General features: G+C 34.9%; 1 protein-coding gene across 1 annotated transcript; it reads right to left on the bottom strand.

Moving 5' to 3' along the window:
* Window positions 1-6186: 6186 nt before the first annotated feature.
* LOC124941322 (phosphatidylinositol 4-kinase alpha 1-like) lies at window positions 6187-23607 on the bottom strand. Its single transcript, XM_047481623.1, has 26 exons — window positions 22336-23607; window positions 21923-22264; window positions 21680-21841; window positions 19186-19356; window positions 18898-19056; window positions 18694-18821; window positions 18223-18529; window positions 17539-17707; window positions 17128-17345; window positions 16064-16222; window positions 15736-15918; window positions 15135-15662; window positions 14679-15038; window positions 13906-14120; window positions 13174-13351; window positions 12880-13016; window positions 12510-12663; window positions 11640-11906; window positions 10911-10988; window positions 10759-10806; window positions 9856-10028; window positions 9536-9731; window positions 8822-8962; window positions 8459-8667; window positions 7692-7853; window positions 6187-6700 (listed from the first exon to the last, which is right to left on the bottom strand). The coding sequence occupies exons 1-26, from the start codon at window positions 23254-23256 to the stop codon at window positions 6442-6444; spliced, it is 6024 nt and encodes a 2007-aa protein (XP_047337579.1). The 5' UTR covers window positions 23257-23607; the 3' UTR covers window positions 6187-6441.
* Between the last annotated feature and the right edge of the window lie 229 nt (window positions 23608-23836).

Genomic DNA, 23836 nt, shown 5'->3' with positions numbered 1-23836 from the left:
ACTCTTGGTGCAAACATATTGTGGTTAATCCAGTCATGGAGATAGGCGACAGTTTGACAACAAATCAGAAGAGAAAATATAATTTTGATCCTTTGTTCCTTCATAGCTCCGACAACCCCAACTCAATCATCTATTCGACAATTTTAACAGGTAACAATTACTTTTGTTTGTGCAAATCGATTAAGCTAGCCCTAACTGCAAAAATAAAGTTAGGGTTTCTAGATGGGTCATGTCCTAAGCCAAAAGATCCTCTTGAAGCTCAACAATGGAATATTGTTGATACTATGGTTCGATCTTGGATTATGAATGCGATGTCTGAAGATCTGAAACAAAATTTTCAAGAAAATGCTACTACACAAGATCTTTGGTCTGAACTTAAAGGATGTTACGAAAGGAATAATGGACCAAGAAGATATGGAGTTAAGAAAAAAATTAGCAGCATCAAACAGGGTTCTCTAACCCTAGAAAAATACTATTCAAAATTTAAAATGTTATGGCAGGAGCTTAGAGGACTTAAACCTTTAGTCTCTAGTAAGAGAGAACAACCAAGCTCAGATACTATTGAGGTTGGACAACAAGTGATTCTTGATGATGAAGAAGACAGACTGCTTGAGTTTTTGATGGGTCTAAATGAAAGTTATGAACATATCAAAGACAACATACTGACTACAGATCCATTACCTAGCATCCACAAAGCTTTCACGATCCTTTTAAATGTGGAAATCAAAGGGAGGTAGACATGGAGCGCACTGAAAACTTCAATGTTATGTTCACAAAAGACAGTCATGGGTACAAAGAACAAAACATTGGAAAGACTACTGCTTCTGAAGGGAGATCTTCTTCTGTTAAGCAAAAAAATGGAACTGATAAGAATCCCTACAAAAATGCAACATGTCAACACTGTAACATGCAAGGTCATGTTAAAGAAGGCTGTTTCAAGATAATAGGATACCCTGAGTGGTACAAGCAACCAAAGGATCAAAGGAGGAAAAACTGTGTTAATGCAACTGCCTCCAATCCACTTGATGCCAATAGCAGTCCAGAAAACGCATCAGATTTGGATTTCAAACTTTTCAAAGCCTTCATGAAGAACATGAAAGATTTAAAATGAAATGAAGGAAACAACTCCAACTTCAACTCAGGTAAACTTTTTTCATATTCTCAAGAAAGTACCCCCAACAACTTATTTTAAACAAATTAACTCTGTTATGAATTACAGTTTAAGTCTTAATGATTTGAACAAATTAAATACTACATGGATTATAGATTCTGGTGCTAGTATACATATTTGTAATAATAGAAATCTAATGCATAATCTCCATGTTATTAAGAAACCTCTAAGTTTATATTTACCTGATGGTTCTAAGAAAACCATTACAGAAATGGGAGCAGTTTTGTTAAATAAAAATCTACACCTCATAGATGTTATGTTTGCACCAGACTTCAAATATAATTTGTTGTCTGTTGCAAAGCTTATTGAAACTAATGAAATTCAATTCAATTTTTCTTTAAATGAATGTCTTTTGCAGGACCTTCAAATAAATGTTATTTTGGGAAAAGGGACTAGGAAGCAGAATCTATTTCTTTTTGATAATGATCACTCTTATGGAGAAGTTTTTAAAAATGAGAAACGACAATGAGGATTATCAACTCCCTGCCTTTTAATATTAAAATGTAATAATTACAAAGCAATCCTTAAATGATTGTTTTGTTTACATTTAGGTATATGAACAACACAATGTATTAAAATATAACCTAACTTAATAAATAGAACAGACTTAACATACTATTTTACATCCCCTCCTCAAGATGGACATCTTGAAGACTAAGTTTGTTCCTTAATTCTGAAAATAGATGGCAGTCTAATGCTTTTGTAAAAATATCAGCAAGCTGAGACTTGGACAGAATATGCTGCAACGAAATAATTCCAGCTCTAAATTTGACTCGTCCTGATATTACTTTTGCGGTTCAACAACTAAGTCAATTTATGCAAAAACCTTCCATGACACATTGGAAGACAGCCTTGAAAATTGTAAGGTATTTAAAGGGTTGTCCTTCTCTTGGGACATACTACTCTGCTAATAATGATTTGATTCTTGAGAGTTTTTCAGATTCAGATTGAGCTTCTTGTCCAGATTCAAGACGATCAGTCACAGGATATTATATTAGATTGGGTATTGTAGCAGTTTCATGGAAAACCAAGAAACAAACAACAGTCTCACGATCATCTGCAGAGGCCGAATATCGTAGTCTTGCGACTACGGTATGTGAGATCCAATGGATATGTTATCTTCTAAATGACTTGGGAGTCAAAACAACATTTCCAGTCAGACTTTGGTGTGACAATCAAGCGGCGATCCACATCTCCGAAAATCTAGTTTTTCATGAAAGAACGAAGCACATTGAAATTGATTGTCATGTTGTACGAGACAAATTTAAAGCTGGAATTATTTCGTTGCAGCATATTTCGTCCAAGTCTCAGCTTGCTGATATTTTTACAAAAGCATTAGACTGCCATCCATTTTCAGAATTAAGGAACAAACTTAGTCTTCAAGATGTCCATCTTGAGGAGGGGATGTAAAATAGTATGTTAAGTTTGTTATATTTATTAAGTTAGGTTATATTTTAATACATTGTGTTGTTCATATACCTAAATGTAAACAAAACAATCATTTAAGGATTGCTTTGTAATTATTACATTTTAATATTAAAAGGCAGAGGAGCTAATAATCCTCATTGTCGTTTCTCATTTTTCTCTCTGAAAACCCTAATTCAACATTCTCTCATCTTGTTGATTCACCATTGTCAAGGATTCTTTCAAGCTTGAAGCTTTCACATTTTTCGAATTTTATGTTTGAAGCCTTAAAACTTGGATCGAATCATCAAGAAAGATTCCTTAAGGATCAAGGAGTGTTCTTCAAGTCTTTGTAAGGTTTCAGTCACCCTCTAATTCATATTTACAGTTTGAATTTGAAATTTTTATATTTTAAATTATAGAAATTTATATGCTTGCTATTTTTGGTGTTTTATGGTTGAAAATTCATCCCTAGATATGATAGAACCGACCAATCGATCTAAATAGCAAAATTCCAAATTTGATTTTTCAAAATAAAAAAACGGGTTTGTTGTTCTTGGGTTAATTATGTTGAATCATAGCCCAAAAAGCTTCCCAACATGATTGTAATGATGTTGGACAACTGTTTGGATCATGATTGATTCATCCCGATCATGTTTGATTAAAATCAAAATTTCAAAATAAATAAAAATTTTGAGTTCTTGATTTGGTCACAAGAAACCAGTGTTCTTGTTTTGGTACTAATCAAGTATTTGTAATATAAGGAAACCATTGAATAACTCCTCACACTTTAAAATCAAAAATTCGATTTTTGATCACAAACTGTTTTGAACAAATTGATCATCATCCAAGTTAATCAAAGCTAAAAAAACGAATTAAAAAATGAACCTTTGATGTTCTTAAGGACTGATGCTTGTTAGTCTAGGACCGAGATATTCGTCCGAGGATCCTCGGTCCGGACTGAAACATAGGACCGAGAAAATCGAGCATATGACCGAGACCCAAGACCGTTGTTCTTAACCTAGGACTTATGTTCTTTATCTAGGATCGAGAGGTTCGACTGATGTTTTTGAGCTAGGACCAAAAAATCCGACCGATAATTTTCACCTAGGACCGAGAGGTCTGTTTTTAGGACCGAAAATTCCAAGTCTTGGACGGATATATTATTTGATTTCAATTAGCTTAATATATATATATATATATATATATATATATATATATATATATATATATATATATATATATATATATATATATATATATATATATATATATATATATATATATATATATATATATATATATATATATATATATATATATATATATATATATATATATATAATATTTATAACATTAATATCGTATAATTGGGACAATTTTTAATTTTGTATGTTTTATCCTTCAAAATAAATATAATATTAATCTTTTTGTAACTTTCCCAATACAAGTTATTCTCAAAACATTATAATTAAAAAAAGTCTCTTGCTCCTCAAAACTAAAACGGGACTTCTCTACGGGTGCATTAATTTTAATTATAAATAAATATTATAACTAATTTAATAAAGAGTAAACCGTATAAGAGAATATATATATATTATTATATGTATATTTTTTTGTGTGGACATGAAATGACGTGTTACTTATTTATTTTTATTTTTTGATTAATAATACATATTTATAAAAATAATTAATTTATAAAAATACATAATTATATATATAATTAATAATTTTAAAATAAACTCTTACTTTTTTTTAAAAAGAATTTTCAATTTTACAAATTAAAAAAGAATTGTCCCATATAAAGTATAATATAGAATGAGAGAGAAAAATCTATAAATAGGACCAATGGAGGGAAAATATATCGCGTGAATATAACGGTCTTATATTGCTTCTTTTTTTGAAATATATTTACATTTTATTTTTTATAGTGAATATTTCTTACATTTATTGGGCCCACAATTTTTATCATAAAATATAATATATTTAAAAATATATATATATATAATAATATTTTAATGTGTTTTTTTTGTGTCACTTATTTATTATTATTTTTTAATTAATAATATATATTTTAAAATTAATTAATTTATAAAAATTATATATATAAATTATTTAAAAATACTGAAAATGGTTTCGACTATCTTATTGGTGTATAATCACGACAATTTTTACATTATTAAATCTGTATATTGTGTTATTCAAAATAAAAATAATATTAATATTTTTATAACTTTACCAAATACTAGTTATTCTTAAAACAATAGAACTAGAGGAAAAAAAATCCTCTTAAAAAACAAAGCGGGACTTTTCTACTACATGTGCATTAATTTTAATGTGTTTTTTTTGGGTCACTTATTTATTATTATTTTTTAATTAATAATATATTTTAAAAATAATTAATTTATAAAAATTATATATATAACTAATATTTTTCAAAATAAAGACTTACCTTTTTCAAATAATTTTCAATTTTACAAATTAAAAAAAAAAATTGCCATCAATGAGAAGATCTAGAGATTGATTAAAGTCGTCTATTACCCTATCAACGCCACTACTCAAAAATACTACTTTGGACCTTGAATCCACCTTTCAAAAGCTCGCCTCTCGGGGCTTATGCACTCCACTCACTGTCTACTAAACGAGCGTTAGAGCGAGCGAAACCTGAAATTCTTTGTCTTCCCACCGCCAGCAGTATTCTCTTCCTATCACTTCTTTGTGATAAAAATATAATTTTGTTGGACCTCACCGGGCTAAGAAGGGGAAGGAAGGTATGAGCAGGATCAACAAACAATAAAGGGAGAGGACTTCAAATCTTAAGGAGTCAGGAGCAAGGGCAGAGACAGAGAAGGGATTGGTCATAATCCACAAACCCAAAGAGGGATCACAAGACATGGGAAATTCTCGATCTTGGGTACGAAAAGAGAGGGATTTGAACCCTCGCAAAAGCCTACATAGCAGTTCTAATGCTACAACTTGAACCATTCGGCCATCTCTATTACCTAATCTTCTTATTATGACCCAAAAACCGCGAGTTCATAGCGAGTCATTCATATTCTTGAAATGTACGTCGGAGAAGTAGAGCGCCATCGTCTTGCTTGCTTCTGGCGAAGTCTCGCCCGAATGAATTAGTTGGTACTAGAAATGTTTGTTGGACGGTAAAGGATTAGAAGGGAATCAAAAGCTTCTACTAGCTGGATGAGGCTTTACCTTGATTCTATCTTTAAACTTTCGTGAGAAGTGCGGTGGACTCCTATTATTTCTTTGTCACTTTTTAAAAATCACGAAGTTCCCCGTTCCTTTTCTGCCCGAAAATCTGTTCGCTTATCGCCTTTTTTTTCCTCTGTTCCCTCCTCACAACCGTCACGCAAGTTGCACCCTCGTCTCGGCAAAATTTGTCTTTGGCGTCGAGCCATAAATGTCTCTTCTTTCGTTTTGATCCTCTACTCTATAAATTAGAATTTCATTCACTCTCGGAAGGGTCGGGCCTTATTTATGACTTGGGGCATGCCATTGTATCGACTCCTCTTTTTCCGTAACAACATATTTAAATAATCAAGTAAAATATTAAAATACTATTTTACAATAGATTATTTTGAAACAACCCGAGATCAAACAAGCCCATACTAATAATTAATTGGTATAAGTTTTGGCCATTTCAGTTTTTGGATACAAATATCAAGGGATTCCACTGTCAATTACAATTAGTGAGATAATCTATGTGCTCAATAATATTACAAACTCTTCACCAGAACTAACAGTGGTTAAACCTTGAGAAAAAAATTGGCTCCTAATAATGAGATACATAAAAATAATACGATTTCATGTTTTAAAAAAATGAGAAAATCTTCTTCTTCCTCGTGTTTTCACTTCTCGATTCCCTGCTGCAGATACTGAATCAAATCATATCCAGCAGTGGTCCATTTATTATAAGCATCTGTGCATGTTCGAATCATGAAATTCGCAGCCTCTCTTTCACTCATTTCGGGATGAAATCTCTTGCGAAGATTCCCAATTGGATCGCCTCTACTGAAGCAAGGTAATCCGCTGTCTATCATCAACAGTACCGTGTTTATGATACCATCCATGTATCGACGAGCAGCAAGGTAACCTTTCACACATAAACTGTATACACCAGAGAATGTTTCAATTTAACCATGTTAATTAATCAAATTAAATCATCTCTACATTTTATGAAACCAATTTGGTGTTTCATAACTTTTATTTAAGATCATTTAGTTTTATTAGATTTAACTTAAATTAAGTTAGAAAACTTGACTTGATTCGGTAAACTCATATAAAAGGTATTAATTCCATATTTTATCAACATATTAATTAACTACTTAAAATTCAGATTTTTTTATTTGGTTTATTCAACATTTATTTCCCGCCCCTTAACTAACTAAATACTTCATTTTCAGTTTTATCAAACAAACTTAACTTTTGCCCACTTATGGAACCTAAGATGGGTGAAGTCGAGGCTATCCATAGTAGGATCGTATAAGAAGGAGGTTCTTATTTTAGATCTAACCAATTTGATAAATTATTTCTAAATATTCATATCAAAATAGTGTGACATGGAAATACACAAGGTTCATTTCATTTCTTCTAATCTGATTGTTAAATGGTGATTAATTGTTGAACTTAAGCCTAATAGTTGAAGAATATAACGGACCTAAGCATCGATGGGCCTGACTTAAGCCAATTAGTTGAAGAATATAACTAGTTAGATATTGTTAGCTTACTATTATAAGTAGAGGAAGTAGCTAGGGTATTTCTTATTAGATTATGTATGTTAAAAGAGAAGACTTGGGCTATTTATTTCTCAATCTATAATATTCTTTGGTTTTGATCTCCTTTCTTTTATAACCCTAGTTTATCACATCTTCTTACATAAACAGTAGAAGTTTGATAACATAAAGTTATTTTTTAATTTGATTATTAAGTGTTGTTTTGGAAAGGATTCGAGATAACAAATCAAGTCAATTATGGATGTATTTTAAGACTTTCATCTTCTAATCATGTGCTCTTTGAAATGATTAGTAAAGACTCGTCGCCTATCTTAATATATGATATGTAGATTATGAAAGAAGAAAAGAACAGAGAGGATCCATACCCCACGAACTGGAACCAAGTTTCACTTTTCATTGTGCCAGATGGGTCAAGTAACTGAGTCATTTCGTGACTCAACTTAAAATGAGCACTTTCAAACCGCATGTTTCCACCAGGTGATGTTTCCAGGATAAAACCAAAATCAATATGAACCAGTCTTCCCACACTGCGATCACATTTAATTTTCAAAATTTAGTACTATAATATTAAAGCCAATCACCATGCGCTTAATAAACAGTTGTGCATATGGATGGGTTGAAAAAGTTATTTCAGTAATTATTCATAAATGGAAAAAACAAAGCAAAAATTTATAAGTTTTATGGGAGTAAAACCATAAATAAGACCTCAAAGTATTCGTCAATTTTGAAATCCTCCCTTGAAACTATTGTTTTTTATACAAGTCCTTAAACTATAAAACCATTTTGATGTGAACCATTTTTATCGGGCTCTTTTTCATATAAACTACCAGCCTGATATGGACGTTAGCAAAACTGATCCTATGTGGCTCAAAGTTTGAATGAAAAATAAGAATAATTCCTTGGAGGAGGCTAGCAGACATATATTTTAAGGGCTTATTTATGGGTTTACTCTTTTTTTAAGCTATGGAAAAAAGGCCCAAAGGTGCCCTAATTAAAGGGGAATCCTGCTAACCACCCCAGGGATTAAACCCGAGTCACAAAAAAAGGCCCATAATGCTCTATATGATCATTTGCCAGTTGTTCCACTAGAGCTACAAGGATGAGTTTTAACAAGAGGTAAAAAAACATATACCTATCAAATAAAAGATTCCCGTTGTGTCTATCTTTTGGTTGAAGCAAAAGACTCGCAACAGCATAACCAGCACTACTAACAATGAAGTTCTCACGAGCAGCCTCAAAGCTTGCAGAACCAACAGGACCATAATCTTGTTGAAATATTTCATAAAGACCACCATCATTGGTTTCACCCATCTGACTTCTGCTTCTTGAATTAGACACAACCTGTATAATACTGCATTAGATCTTAAAAAAAATCATCTAATGAAATTATTCATGAACCTATGTTCAAAAGTATAAAACCTCAAGTATATAAAATTGAATATAACCATAAAGAACATCATAAAAGAGGAGAAAAAAAACAGTAAAATTAGCCAACCTCAATTATTCCTCTCTCAGGACCAGTAGGCAGCACCCCATAGGGACACAAATACAGGTTAAGTCCAACGACACTGAATATATCCTTGAGCAGTGAGATTACTTGCAAAGCAAGGAGATCTTGACGACAATCATCTCCAACCTTCACCAGACACAATTAAATTTAGCGTCAGATAAAGAATGCAGGAGACCCTTGAGAATGTGCTCCTTCACATTAACAAATTAATCTACTATCTTTTTACCTTCCCTTTATTTTTGGTGAGTGTGGAGGATTAATACTTCACAGTATAGCCTATTTGTAATACATTTTGAAAGAAAGAGGGATGATAGAAGATGTGGGAAAATAGCCAATATTTTTATATTTATTTGAGGACTTTTTTCCGTTCAAAAGTTTGTACATCTATTTAAACATCCAGCGACCATATAGGTGAGGTGCTACAGTATTAGAAGTTTTATAATGCATATTTTGTACTGTTGTACATCTGCTTAAACTTCGTTAAGGAGACAATCTAATATAAGCTACATGGAGAAAGAGTATCGTCTATTGTTCATCTATTCATGTTTTAGGAATTATAATATGCTTTGGGCCTGTTTAGAATTTTTTTGATCTAGTATAACATGGCCGTGACCACTAAGGAGGAAAGAAAAAAAAACAGGGGGGATTTTATACTCATAATGCAGTCCCACAATCTGCGCATGCATGAATTATTTATACCTTGAATATGCAACCTAGAGGCTTCACATCATTTAGATCTCCATCACGTTCCACCACATTAAATGTTATCATAATAGGAACTTTAGCAGCTGACTGTAAGGGTATTCCACTGTCCACCTGAATACCTCTGACAAGTTTATTGAGGGCAGTAGGAAGATAAAGGTCGTCCCCATTCAATGTAATCTTTTCCAACTCCCTAAGAAAAACAAACTCAAGTGAATAACAAAAACTTGTATAAACAAAAAAAGGTTTCCCAGAAGCACATCCACATGTACAAAATACATGGTCTGGTGCTTCATTTAATTATCATAGAGAAATACCTTTTGATGCCTGCTCGTCTTTCCTCCTTTGGAAGAGGGAAAAGCACCCCAGATATAGATGTCACCTTATCGATAAAGTCAAATTCTCTTTGATAGTTATCTTGGGCCTTTGGATTGAAACCATCAATTATTCTTTGCTTAACAATAGGCAATATTGCTTGGAAAGAACTAGTCTGCAAAGGAAAAAATTGATCCATGTTAGACTACATCCACATATATCACATGGTTCTGGTTGTAACATTATATTTATCTAAAGATGTTAAGACTTGTAATCATAAAAACCCAGACCTATGAAGTTATTTGGGTAACAGAAGATATTAGGGGTATAAATATATATATATATATATATATTTAAATAGAGGGTATTTGGTTAATGATTTGGATGATCTGATTGATGAGAAGATCATTGATTGGATAGTGGGTTATTCGGAAGTAGTCTCAAATAACCCACATCAATCAAGGCCCAAGAAACATAAAAGAGGGAGCCAGAAACCCAACGTTAGTAACTGCTTTGTTAATCAACTCTTAACTGCTAATCAGCTTATTAACGGGGTTATCCGCTAGCTGAAACCCCTCTCGTATCAATAGAACTCTCATGCTTATTGTAGCTTTGAAGATGATGATGACCTATCATGTAGTTTTTTGCGAAAAACCTATACACTAATTTGTATCCTTCCTCGGGTATTAATGTAGTATGATTATTTCTTTTGTGTAATTTTTAACATAATGGTGGTACTTCTCAATGTGTGAAATTAAAAAAGCTAGGTAGGAGCTTATTGATCAAATCTCTTCCTACACTGTCCTGAAGGCCTAGATTATATTACAAAGAAAATACAAAACATTCAATAACTTCATGATATATATAACAAAAGAAAACAAACGAAATATCTTGAAGGGAAATACCTTGCTGGCAACAACAGGATCTTTTCCTGTTTCCGGTACTAGTTCACCCTGCCAATCTCAAAAGAAAATGTTACAATATGGTAGCAGCGGTAGCAGAACCAAACTGTTCTGAAGCTAGAACAAGGAGAATAAATAAAAAAATATATGTATACCTCCATTTGCCATATAAGAATGTGGGCAAATTTATCACTTCTGTGGGCCGCTCTGACCAGGTAATTTTCCACCAATTTCTGCAAATAGGAAACCACCATTTGCTCACAAAAATAACACACAAGAATGCAAATTAGCTTCACCATAATTACGTGTGAAACATCTGCTTCTAAGAGCCAAGTTAGTCAGACTACAAATATGTTTGAATAAATTCCAATCAGTGATAAAACATAAGAAAGGGAAGTTATACTAGAGTGTTAAGTTTCTCATTCGTTATGTAGGATCATGTTGTGACCAACCATGATCATCAGAAATTCCATATTCAAACATAAATTCCTGGTTACTCACTCATGGTGATGGACTCACTTGAATAGTTATTAGTCGAAGAGTTAAGACAAAGTACAAGTATAAATAAATGCATAAGAGAAGAATTGTCAACTAAAACTGTATGATTTATCAATGGTTAAGCTTGAAAGCAACTCGTACAAGGGTTGTATAGTTTGATTTGTGTAAGAGGGATAATTATAAAATATTTGAGAACCATAATACAAGCCACTGATACTTTTTGAATCCAGCAAATCAAGAACCAAAAGAATTTCCAAAAGCTATGAGCTCAACCACATAAAGCTTAGAAGATAGAGACAATATATATACAGCCAAACCTATAAAGATATGGAAACAGAAATTAAATTATGAATGATTATTTTTAACAAATTAGCAAGATAACTCACCCCTTCATCATATCGTAAGGCCTGCACAAGCTGTGGCATGAAGAAGGTTACTCGCTCAGGGGGATAGGATTCCAAAGCTCTTAGAACATAGGCCATAATTCGTGGATGACCTTTATATTGGGGTGTAAGAAACTCGAGTGCCATTGTGATTGAACAGGCTGCCCAGTGAGGCAGTTGTTGTAAAAGAGGTGAATTATCTTCAACGGCCTTTGGGGTAACAAAATATGGCAAAGCCTCAGGAATGGAACGAAGTTCCACTATGGTAGACTGCAACAGGCAATGCAAATATTATAAGAACTTTCACAAAGGTAGTTAAAAATGTCCCAACATTCGAATTCATCTTATGGTGGACCTATAGGATGTCAAGGAAGCAATACACAGAGCATCTTCTATAACTGACCAGAAAGAAAGTGCGTTTCTTACAAAAGAACATTTGACTCTTTCAATTGGTAAGGAAGTTTTCAGCATTAATATTAACTTCAGATTACTCTTTTTTGTTAAAAGCACGTCTCAAAGAACTCAGGAGCAATAGAAAAAGTCCTGGAAATTAAGAAGGATAACTTTTTAGATAAAATAAGTAAGTAGATTTCAACAAAGATAACAACCTCGGTGATTTAAGTTTAACAAGACCATGGACTTCACATACACTTCATAAAGTTGTAGGAAGATGTTTCGTTCTACACTTGATCCACTACTCAAAGTATCAAATAATTGTCAGACTGACCTCCATATATCTTTGGAAAATGTATCAAATCATTATTAACTTGGAATATTTCACATTGCTTCTTATAGTTCTTAGTAGGGATTCCTGTCCTTTTTTAACTAAAATTCAATCTACTTAAATATGCAATTAAAGCAAGATTGGCCCACCTGAACCAGCTGAGTCATTTCAGCCTTCAGAAAAGCATTTGTGGGGAACCTTGAGACTAAGCACAATGCAATGCGAGGATCAACAGCAAAAGCGGTCCTAGCATGTTCAATCCATTTATCTGAGGTGATTTTAGGACGAGATGGTGCACTTTCCCTGGAATATACATGACAGAAAATCAAAATTGAAATAATTTTTTTTTTTAATATAGGATGCTAGCATGACCCCCCACAACCATGGCACCCAAAATTGAAATAATATTAGAACATTGAAAGTTCAGAAATGAGATGATGCACCCAATAAAATATAGTAGGCTAGCCACAAAATGACAGCATGAATTTTTTGGGAAAGAAAATGGAAAAATATGATTACTTTGAGTTAGTGGGCTGTGCCCAAACTTCAAGCCTGTCAGCTTCATGTTGGCACAACATCAAAAGTAATTGCTTTCTCTTTTCTCTACCGACAACATAGTTGTCCATATGGCCCCACACTGGATGGTACTGATCCTTCTGCAAATATCATGGAATAAACAATGCAGCTGCAGTAAAGGAGGCTATAAAAGAAGTGCTCTATAAACAGATAATTACTGAGGATGAAGCCACCAAAGAGATAATGATTACAGTCAGAACATCAAAAACATATATAACTGCAGATTTCAACTCTTACCGATTCATTCAAAGAGCTTCCATTTTCCCGCCCTCGTCCTTTTGGATCAATTGGAGAGTCTGTATGCTCATTTAGATGATGAACAAACATAGAGACAGATTGAGCTTCACTCTGTGAAAAGTTCACATTGATCATATCATACCACTCGGGCTCATAAGCAAACCAGCCCAAGGAGGACCTGTATCAAGCTTAATATATTAATGTCCAACTAAATACCAACTCTAATTAGATACTATTTATTTGACTAAGAACATTTATCTACTGAAAATAACTTAAATATCTTCTAAAGTTGCGGCCTCATATCATCTTCTACTGGTTCTTCAAAGCCCTGATCATTATCTCATATCAATTTCTAGAGTAAGAGGTCACAAGTACCAGACTGTATAGAATGGGCATGGTTATTAGGATCATAGTATTGGATTCATTAATCTAAAGTGATAATGTAACTTGTGCATAATGTAAATGACAAGAAGATGAATGCACCAGTCCTGCCTATATATTTAAGATGAAAATGGTGATGGTATTGAATGTTCAGTTGTATCAACTCCAAGATACAACTCAATTGTCCTCAAGTATCTTAGTTTATGAACATAGCCAGATGAAAAGGTAAAATTGCAAATACAGGTGTGTTCAAATGCTACTACATAAGAGTGTAAACAAACAGAGCTTGAAGGAAGCAAAGATAAAAATTGTGCATGAGTGACAGCCTGTAATAAAGAATAACTTGATCACCTATATATGCGGTCTTGCAGTAGCTGAAGGCCCATTCTAAAATTTTGCAGGTTGCTCTGAGATTGGCATGAGCAGAACTTGAGCCCTAGAAGCATTAGAGTAAAAAAGGTACCAGTAGCAGCTGGATGACGGGAAAAGTTCCAAGGAGGTTTTGTGGTTCCTTGTAACAACCGACCAAGAAGCAAAAGTTGCTCAACACTATCATGTCGAATCACCTGAATGATGGAATAAATTCAGGTGAAAATGAAAAGATACCAGTGAGAATGAAGTAAACCATCAACCAGAAGTAAATTATAATAATATGGACAAAACAGTTATATATTTGGCAAATAAACAAAATGATTTGTATGAGTTATATACCATTTACCACATTCATTTCAAAAATACAACCTATTATATGCATAATAACTGATTCACCGTAGATAAATCCTTCCATTGACGACTATCGCGGGGACTGTATATTAGAAAGACTAACCGCATGATAAGCTACTCGTTAATTATTGTTTGGCTTGCAATTTACTATGTGTCTATCCCAGATTTGGGATAGAAGCTTCTTCACATATACCTCCATCAAAATAAGAAATCATCTATATCTCCTGAGTTGCACAATAAGTGGCAAACGCAGCAACAACCGCAAAAGGCTTCCAAAAATCATTTGAGGAATAATTTCACAACCAATTCTAAGTAAAGCATAATGTAAACATTCAGGGAACTTCAGTAACTTTAAAACTGTCAAAGCATGATTTGAGTCTAGGATTGAAGTATTTCCTCACCTCAAAACGATCAATGAAGAAACCAAGCCATAGTCTATGAGCAATTATTTGTTCCACAGGATCCTTTTCTGGAAGAGCTTCAGGCTCACCAGGTGCAAGATGAGGCCTTAATTTTGCTGCAGGCCCAAAGTACTTCAATTCAGATGCAAAGAGACCTCTTTTGGTATCGATTGTCCACAACCAAGCATCAACAAGCTCTGCCAGGACAAGGCATCCTAATTGTGGAGCGGCAGAAACTAGCCATGTCCAGATGAATATACCAGTTTCCATTGCATCAAGTGTTGAAATATAAGCCGGACACCAGCAAAGAAGTCGTAGAAGTTGTGAGAAGCTCTCGATGTTGGACTTTGAGTCCGAATCCTAAATATTTCACATCATTAACCATGAAGACAGTGTGGGATCAACCTTCATTTCAGCAGCAAGAAAGTTGAGATAGGTTATGAAATACAAACTTACCAGCTGAGAAAGAAGCAGTGCAGTAGCCTGTGAACAAGTTTCACGGAATGAAGCTTTATCAAGTTCACCACCTTTCTCTGCGTTATTGACAAATTGTTGAAGTAGACGCACAAACTTGGTCAACATCATCTCATTGAAAGTCTCACTTTGAGGTGGCACTGGAGGAGGGAAAACTCCAGATTTCAACTTCTGAAGTGTGACCGCAAAACCAGTTTGAGAAGCACCTGGTTGGATACCACCTATGCTGTCATATAGCCTTTTCATGCCTGCAATTTCACCTACATGATTGCACTTGGCTGTTGCACTAATCATACCAGTGCTAAGCACTTCCAAGTTGAAGGCCTCCATCAATTTCAAGTTTGCTCCTGATGCTGCAGCCGCAGCAGTCATAACTGCTGGGACATTTGCAGTCTTTGTGCCAGTCCAACAATCATTTTTTCCAGTTCCAATCCTAATCTCAGACAAAAGTGAGCTCACATCTGTTGCAGGCTGTGTTTTCTGCCATGTGTTAGCTTTACTAAGCTTTTCCTGAAATATGTACATCATGACTATAACAATGATACAGAAAGAAATAAAACACTTGCCAATTTCAAAAACTAACCTGTAGAAGACCCTGGGTTGTGCATGGGGCAAATGAAAGTGAGACAATGATCCATTCACGGACAATCTTTTGGTACAAGGATCGCATTGTGGCTACCAATGCAGGATCATTAACAAGAGATGATGGAGAGTCACTGGGCACGGAAAGTAAGAGTGAGTCCAGACAAGAGGTGTTCCACAAGATCTGTTATGATACAATTCAATAGCTTACATTAAACTCTAATATGACTAGAGGACAGAAAAAAGTTTCTTGAAAAGTGAGAAACAGAATATGAACTCTGATAGAAACTGGAGACATCATCATCAACCTAAAAAATACAAGTAGGTACCTGAGGAAATTTTTCTCGAAGGCGAGTCAACAAGCTGACAGAGACATTCCGTATATTTTCCTCCCTCAGCGACATACTTTTAATAAGAAAAGAAGAATGTATGGAGAGAACGGATTCTCTGATCTCAGCAGCATCGCCAGTATCAGATATTCGGTCATCCTACAGATTTGTTTTTATTAAACATGTGATCCATAAGAAAATGCAAGAAAATACATGTTATCCAAGAAAAGCATTGCAAAAGTTTCTCTAATCAAAAAAAAAAATCAAGCAACATTACTAGAAATGTACTATAAAAAATTGTAGATTAAATTGTTTTCCATGCCACTGACAAGGACAATGAACTATCTGATCATTTGGTCAGTATTATCATGGACATTCTAAATAATGAGAAATATATAGAATTTTAGATTGGTGGGGCAATTTAGACAACCTAAATTAATATATGCAAGGTGATGATGAGCGTATTTCATCTACAATGCTACTCCCAATCTTTAAATTCTTTGCATCTTCCAGACATCCCATCAGAACTTCCAGTTGATTTTGAGCTTTCAGAAGTATTCTTACATCTTTACTTTTTAGTTTTTTTGCAGACTATAGATCCAACTATATAAAAGGTTATTGCATAAATATACTAACAGATTCCAATTTAAGATTCATCTAACATTGCAGGTTAAAGGGAAAACTAGCATCTTCAGTTAACTGTCTCAAATTACAGAATGAATTTAACAATCATAAGAGCATTTTGGTAGAACAAAGTGTATGTCTTCCATGACATGAAAGAGCAGTGGAAAACTGCAATAATGAATCACACCACTCAATCAAATTAAATAGAATGATTGAATAATATCTCTAAGACAAACATTTCTCCGAGGAAGAGGAATTCTTGTCATCAGCTTGTAAACGCTGACTTGTCAGAATGAGAGGCAGAAAATTTAATCCATCACATTATTATACAGAAGACAATATGACTGAATATCACCTGCATAATTATATTTCTTTGACAGCAATATCATATGGCAAACAATAAGAGGACAATAGTTGATTCTCAGAAGTAAGTTGATTACCAGCCATGACAATGCTGCTTCAAATGCCTGATGTACTACTGCAGTCAAGCATTGGGAGACAGCTAGCATAAGGTTTGGGGTCTTGAGGTATTCAAAAACACAGCTGAAGGCACTTCTGGAAGCAACAATACTAATATCACCATTAAGAATGCCACCGTTGTTGCTGAAGCGTATTATCTCCAGAAATGCTACCGCAAGAAGATAGGTTGCCTTCACACCTAATAAAGTTTAGACAGATGGAAGAAAGAAAGGTAACCTGTTACAGAGGCCAAGAGCTCTAACTATTCAAATTACAAATAATAACTTATGTCCATAACCATAAATTATACTAAAATCATTTCCAGCTCACATTAACATAAGGAAACCTGAGGAACAATATTTTCTCCTCCTAGTACAAGGGACTGATCTCACCTGAAATGGTGCTCATGGATGCAACTTCAACTCGTCCACCTAATGCAGCCGAAAGCGCAGTTCTGTTGGTAACAGCAGCTTTTTCATTGCCACTTCCTTGTCGGCTACCAGGGTTATGAAGTGCGTTAAGCTCCAACTCATCCTCTAGCCATTTAACAGAGCTTACTACCTGTGATAAATGAGGTTTATCTATCATAGTAGAATACATTATACACAGCTAGAGCCATCAATGTTGCATCCAGGGGGGAAATAGAAAACCACGATTGATTACTAAAATAGACACCATATCCATTATGTACCAGATATGATATGGATATCCTCAAAGTCACCAAAAAATTTCTACTCCCAACAACTCCACAAGGATATTCAATTTCTTGGATGTACAAATTTAGCTGGATTAAAAAATTCAGGTCAATACTAGCCATTATGGGTGCACCTAAACTAACGGTGATAATTAAGTATAGAAATTGTTATTTTACTTTACTCTTCAAGGTGGATAAAGGGTCTGGCCATCAATTTAACAAAAAAATCCTCTGTAAAACTGCTAACGAAGGAATCAGGAAAGGAAGTAAAAAGATAAGTAAATACAACACGACATAGAGATCATTCTTGGAGCAAGATGCATTGAAATGAATAACCGTGACTCTAGTTGAGGAAAAAAGCCCACGAAAAGTGGAAACTTACAAGAGGTGGTGTCCCTTGGGATATGCGCTGAACAGCAGCAGACCAATCAGAACTCCACATGTAAGGACCTCCCACAGCTTGAAGAGCAACAGAGCCCGTACTTCCAGCAGTGTTCAATGTAGTTGAAACTGGCTTCGCTGGAACTTGATTCTTCTCTATAGGTGGTGCCAGCCCAAAGAGAGCAATATAGAACCAAAGGTTGCGGAACAACTTTAAAAGTGAAGGTTCCACATCCACACTAGGGACAAAATCCGAACATATCTCAGCAACAGCAGGTAGCAGTGGCCCAAGAAAATCTGCTCCACTCCTGCAGAGAATTAGTTTTTTTAAACACTAAGGTTGTAACTCAACCCAATAAAAATGCTATTTAAGAAGGTCAAATATTCAATCTGTCAATCACAGTGCCTCTTAATTTGAACAAAAGTAAAGGATCAATGAGCATTATGTGTTGTCAGGTCTGGGATACTTTACCTTCCAGTTTTGGACTCAGCAGCCAGACCTACATCTGAGCACAATGAGAGTAGTCGATGACGATAGTCAGAACGTAATTTACTGTTTGTAAGAGCTTTAGCAATTAACAGAAGTCCTGCAGGAAGGGTCTAGAATGATATTACAGTGAGAAACAGGTACCAAGGCCAATTAATAAATCTCCAAAGCATAAATGATTCATAATACCTCAACACGTTCTGTATTAGTTTCTGGTGCCACTGTCTTGCTTTCAGTAGATCCAAGATTACTTAACTTACTCAAGTAGCTCCTTGTTAAGAGAACAACTATTTCACGATATGACTTTTCAAAGCCTAAACTCGCAATGCATGAAACAGCATCAAGAAGCTGCAGGAACATAATAAAAACAAGATTTAGACCATAATAATGTTAAGATCCTTACCAAAATAAAATAAAAAATCATGTCAAGAAGATAAAATATGTCTATAATGTAATCAACTATCTGCATCCTCATACTCTTAGTCGCATCGAGCTAGGAGTTGAAGCGTCACCCTCTTCCAAACTTTCAATGAAGAGTGGCAATATCATGTCTACAACCTCAGGCTTCTTCACTGAAACAGTCACGTCGGCTAGCAAACGTATGATGTTAAGCTGCATAACAGGAGCAGCTTGCTTTTCCTTCCCGTCCTTCAACAATAAAGAAACATGAGAACAAATAACTGATAGAGTAGTTTTTTTATGTGTGAATACATTACAAATTTAAAAACGACAAAAATAAGAATGTATTTCTTGTTTGTGCCAGATAGGAATTCCAGTTCTTTAGCAGAAAAGATACAAGTGCAGCAGTAGATTTTAGCTGTTGTATAAAATCATTTTTGAAGTATCTTTACAGTAATGTTCTTGGGGATGACAATCTACTGCATTTGGAGAGAAAGGAAAGAAGAGTATTCAAACAACAAGGCAGACAATGGTATCGTCCTAGGGTAGGATTGGATCACCAACGTTTAGGAGAATTATATTCCACCTTCGCAGGCAAATGTACTAACAGACTAAGAAATATTGATTGTATTTTTCATCTTTTGGATATTTTTTGGTGATGTTTAGTGGATATGATTGAGATTTCAGGGTGTAATGAGTAATAATTAACTAAGCTATAGCTTTCAGTGATGATAAATCTTCTTTCTTAAACAATGTTGGGAGTAAAACATGTGTGGGACACATTGCTTATCTATTTAAAAGACTTTAAGCAATAAAAATTAAACCAAGTTTTTAAATATGACTGGTTGAAACAATGTCCTAAACTTCAAAGATAGAGAAGTCTTATCAATGTTGAATTCCAACATCCCAGACAAATAATGAAGGTAGATTTTAGAGAATTTTTGTATTTTCAAAGAGAAGAATTATGGAAAACAATCACATGGAGAAATTTTGAACTAATGACACAAAAAGCTAACATCCATCTATCTAGCCTAGACATACAATCACTAGGGAACTACAGGGAACATTGAAGACATTAGAATATCCAATATCAGCTACACTAACAATGTGTTTGTAGCCAAAAATAACAGGATCAAGATGATGTGTAAGAAGACCTAACAAATAAGAAACTGTGCTTTAAGATATGACAGTTTCCAAGTTGTACCCAGTGCTGCATAATGGTGTAAACAGGGCTATCTACATATGTAATGTTTCTTCGAGCTGAACCTTGATTAGTGCTTGATGAGTTCATATACAAAATCTCAAACCATATATCAATCAATACTCTAGTTATTTAAGCTCAAATGCATGTCTTTATTTTATTTAGAAGTACAAAGTATCTTCATCAATGTTTTCCTATTGTTCTTTAATGAACTAATAATAGAATTAGACAATTGTTTATACATAAAATCATACTACAATGATAAAAGATATGACAGTTTCCTAGTTGTAGCCAGGGCCGCAAATGAATTAATATTAGAAGTAGATCACTTCTTAGTCATTCATTTGGCAGAAAGAAATGATATTATTACCCTACTTGGAAACTCAATAGTCAAACATCAAAATTGCAATCATGGCTTATGCTTCACACATTCATGGATACTTTTTCTCTCCAAGTCATACCAAATTCACCAATCATGTCAAAATTTCTAAGCAAACATGTAGAATAAATAAGAGATCTCCCATTACTAACCTTCTTACTTAACACATTTTACCAAGTATCTTGTGAATAAAAGGACAACAAAATATCTAGCCTTGTCATTTTGAACAGCATAAAACAAAGGTATGAAGCGATTTTGACTCGTGGGAAAATTAATAGTATGCACTGATTCTATGACAGCTAAAGACAGTAACATCGATAAACAATATGCTCATACTTAATTGGCCAACAAGATGCATAAAAACAGAAAGATTATCTGACTCTCCAGTAAAAAATAGGCAAATACAAGGGGTACTTATATGCATGTCTCAAAATCCAGTTAATTGGTTTAAGTGGTTATCGTAGTTTCTTCAAACCTCTCTCAATGACACACTTTAAATGATTGTATTCGTCATTTCAACATTTCAAGCCTTTTGCATGCTATATACTTGAGAATTCTACTTGCTTTAATGCATTTAAGACATTCTAGCGTGGAAAGCTAAAATTCCATCTAGGATCTTCTTCTTTGGTTGGGAGGCAATTCGCAGGAACGCTTTGACATCAACGAAACTCAAATGGAAGGGATTTCATCTAGCTAGTGAGTGGTGTCTCTGCATGAAGAGCAAGGAGACTATTGACCACATCACCACATCCTCCTTCACTGTGATCTTTCAAGGGAAATATGCACTCTCCTTCAGAATATCTCATTGGCATCTAACTTTTTTGTGTTTGTATTTATTTTTTGTTTCTCCCCACCCCTTCCCCCCTTTTGTAAATTCTTAAGGCACTTTACATTCTTTGTTTTTCTAATGAAAATTTGATATTTTCCAAAGGAAAAAAGACATTCTAGTGTAAGAGTGAGTCTTATTAGTAAAGAAGCAAGATAATACTAACCTGGCCCTCGTAATCATTTCTATCACGAATACTTGTCGCTAACCCCAATATGAAAGTGTCAATAGGAGACCGGTCCTTGCTCCAACCAAATTCAATTATTTCACAGCTTGTCTTGAGAACACTCTCAAACATAACCCCCTGGCTAGCACCAGAAGTGTCAGCCTGTTGGGTAACAAAATATCGTGCAAGGTTAGCAAATGTTATCAACCTGACTAAATATATATCATTCCAAATATATTTTACCTGCACACATGCTTCTTGAACAAGGATTTTGAAGTGAATTAGTAAAACTCGAAGCTGCTGACCTTCCCGAGTAACTGCAACTTGCCCAATTAAAGCAAGCAACGTGCTGAAGAGTTCCTCACAAACTCTCAATTTTCGCCACACAGATGATAAGCATGCTTTGGCGCCATCTATCAATGTACTAGCAGCTCTGAGTGCCATGTGTTTTGATGTTTTCGCATCCAGATGTAGGGAGGATAAGATTTTAACTTTTAACTTAGCAGCAGCCTGGTAAACGGATATTTTTGCATTGATTCTAGCTTTAAGTTGAGTCCCATGTTCTGACCATTCAGATTTCCTTATCTGCGTACACAACCAAGAAAATTAGATTGCCATGTTGCAATAAACTGAAACTGAAACCTTAGATATCTTACCTTAAGGAAAGCAATCATCAATTGTAGCTGCTCATTGACAATCTTCATTACATCCTCCATCAGCTTAGTCTCAACTTCTGCTTTATCTAAGATGTGCGTTATCATTCTAAATGCAATTTCTTGTTTCTCAAGACCTTCCAGACTCTCCTCCTCAAACGATGCTACCATCCGCTTAGTATTGCCTCCTCCTCCGTCATTGTACCCCATATTTGCAGCACCCACCCCAATCTGATCAGCACTTCTCCAACCATTCATCGCAGACCCTTTTGAAGATGCACTAGTGGCGTCGTCAGCCACGCTGACACCATTTTGTTGAGACCGGCTTGCAGGAGAAGGAGAACTAATAGAAGACGATGTGTGATGTGTTCCATGCAAGAATTCACTGGAACCATTGCTCACGAAGTTATCAATGAGACAAATAATTAACTTGTCGCCATCTGACGGAAGAACAGGCAGAAAACTCCGAGCCAACACCCTCAGGAACGACCTGCAAATCCCCAAATCTTCCTTCACGTTACTAACAGCAGAGATCACGATTTCTCCCATGATCCCAGACACATCTGAAGCAAAGTCCTCGGACAATTCCGTAGCCTTCGCTACATACCCTATAAAATCTTTGTAAAAAGTAGCAATAGCATCTAGACCGAACGACTGCGGCCAGAAAGACTGGCTGAACGACGCTGGGATGGCACGGAGGAAGTCAAGGATAAGTGTCTCGGACCGGGTATCACTGTTGTCAGGACATTTGGAAAGAAATCTGGCAACGGCAACGACCGCATTGAGTTGTGGACGAGTCACGCGAGGAGATCCAGAAACAAGAACCTCATTCGAAGGACCTCTTCCGCACATCCACGAGAGTTTCTCTCTGAAATTATTAGGATTCTTCGCAATCAAGTCGCATAGCTCAATCAAAGGCTCCATTCCGCATGAAATTCCAAATCCTACGTCAAATCTAGACGGATAAAAATGAGAAGATCAACTCCGTATAGCTCAATTGAGGCTTCCAAAACCTAAATGATAAAATCTAAGGAGGCGGAGACCACAAAGATGTACACATAATTCTACAGATTGATAAAACATGAAGGAAAATGATGAAAAATCAATTTTCAAATGATCGATCGATCTCTCTATTTCTTCCTCGTCTTCGCTCGGATTATCGCTCTGATTCTGTAAAATTTTTCGATCTTCTTCTTCCGCTTTCTATGGTTTGATGCTTCTCCCGTTAACGTCGTTCTTCGTCGGCTTTAATTTCTCACAACCTCCTCATTATTTTTTCACTGTCTGTTCTTACAAAATATAAAACCATTTTTGCCCCCCTCTACTTCAATTCTATATTTAGATTTCACCTTCACTATTAGTCTATTCACTTTTCTTCATTAACTTTCATATACCTTATATTTTATTGCTCCTAAGAATGCCAATAAGCAGATAGGGACCGGAATGCATCTACCGTTCCTTCCCATTTTATTTCATGAATTTGTTTTACGTGATCGATTAATCG

Source organism: Impatiens glandulifera, chromosome 6 (assembly GCF_907164915.1).
Source record: "Impatiens glandulifera chromosome 6, dImpGla2.1, whole genome shotgun sequence".
Classification (NCBI taxonomy): domain Eukaryota; kingdom Viridiplantae; phylum Streptophyta; class Magnoliopsida; order Ericales; family Balsaminaceae; genus Impatiens; species Impatiens glandulifera.
This window is presented reverse-complemented; position numbering and strand designations above follow the sequence as displayed.

Excerpts from the sequence above, each read along its gene's own strand:
- LOC124941322 (XM_047481623.1), bottom strand. The coding sequence starts at position 23,256 with ATGGAGCCTTTGATTGAGCTATGCGACTTGATTGCGAAGAATCCTAAT. Across the intron at positions 17,346-17,538 it reads ATCCATGAGCACCATTTCAG|GTGTGAAGGCAACCTATCTT; the intron begins GTGAGATCAGTC and ends AAACTTTATTAG. Across the intron at positions 8,963-9,535 it reads CTCTAGGTTGCATATTCAAG|GTTGGAGATGATTGTCGTCA; the intron begins GTATAAATAATT and ends TGTCTGGTGAAG.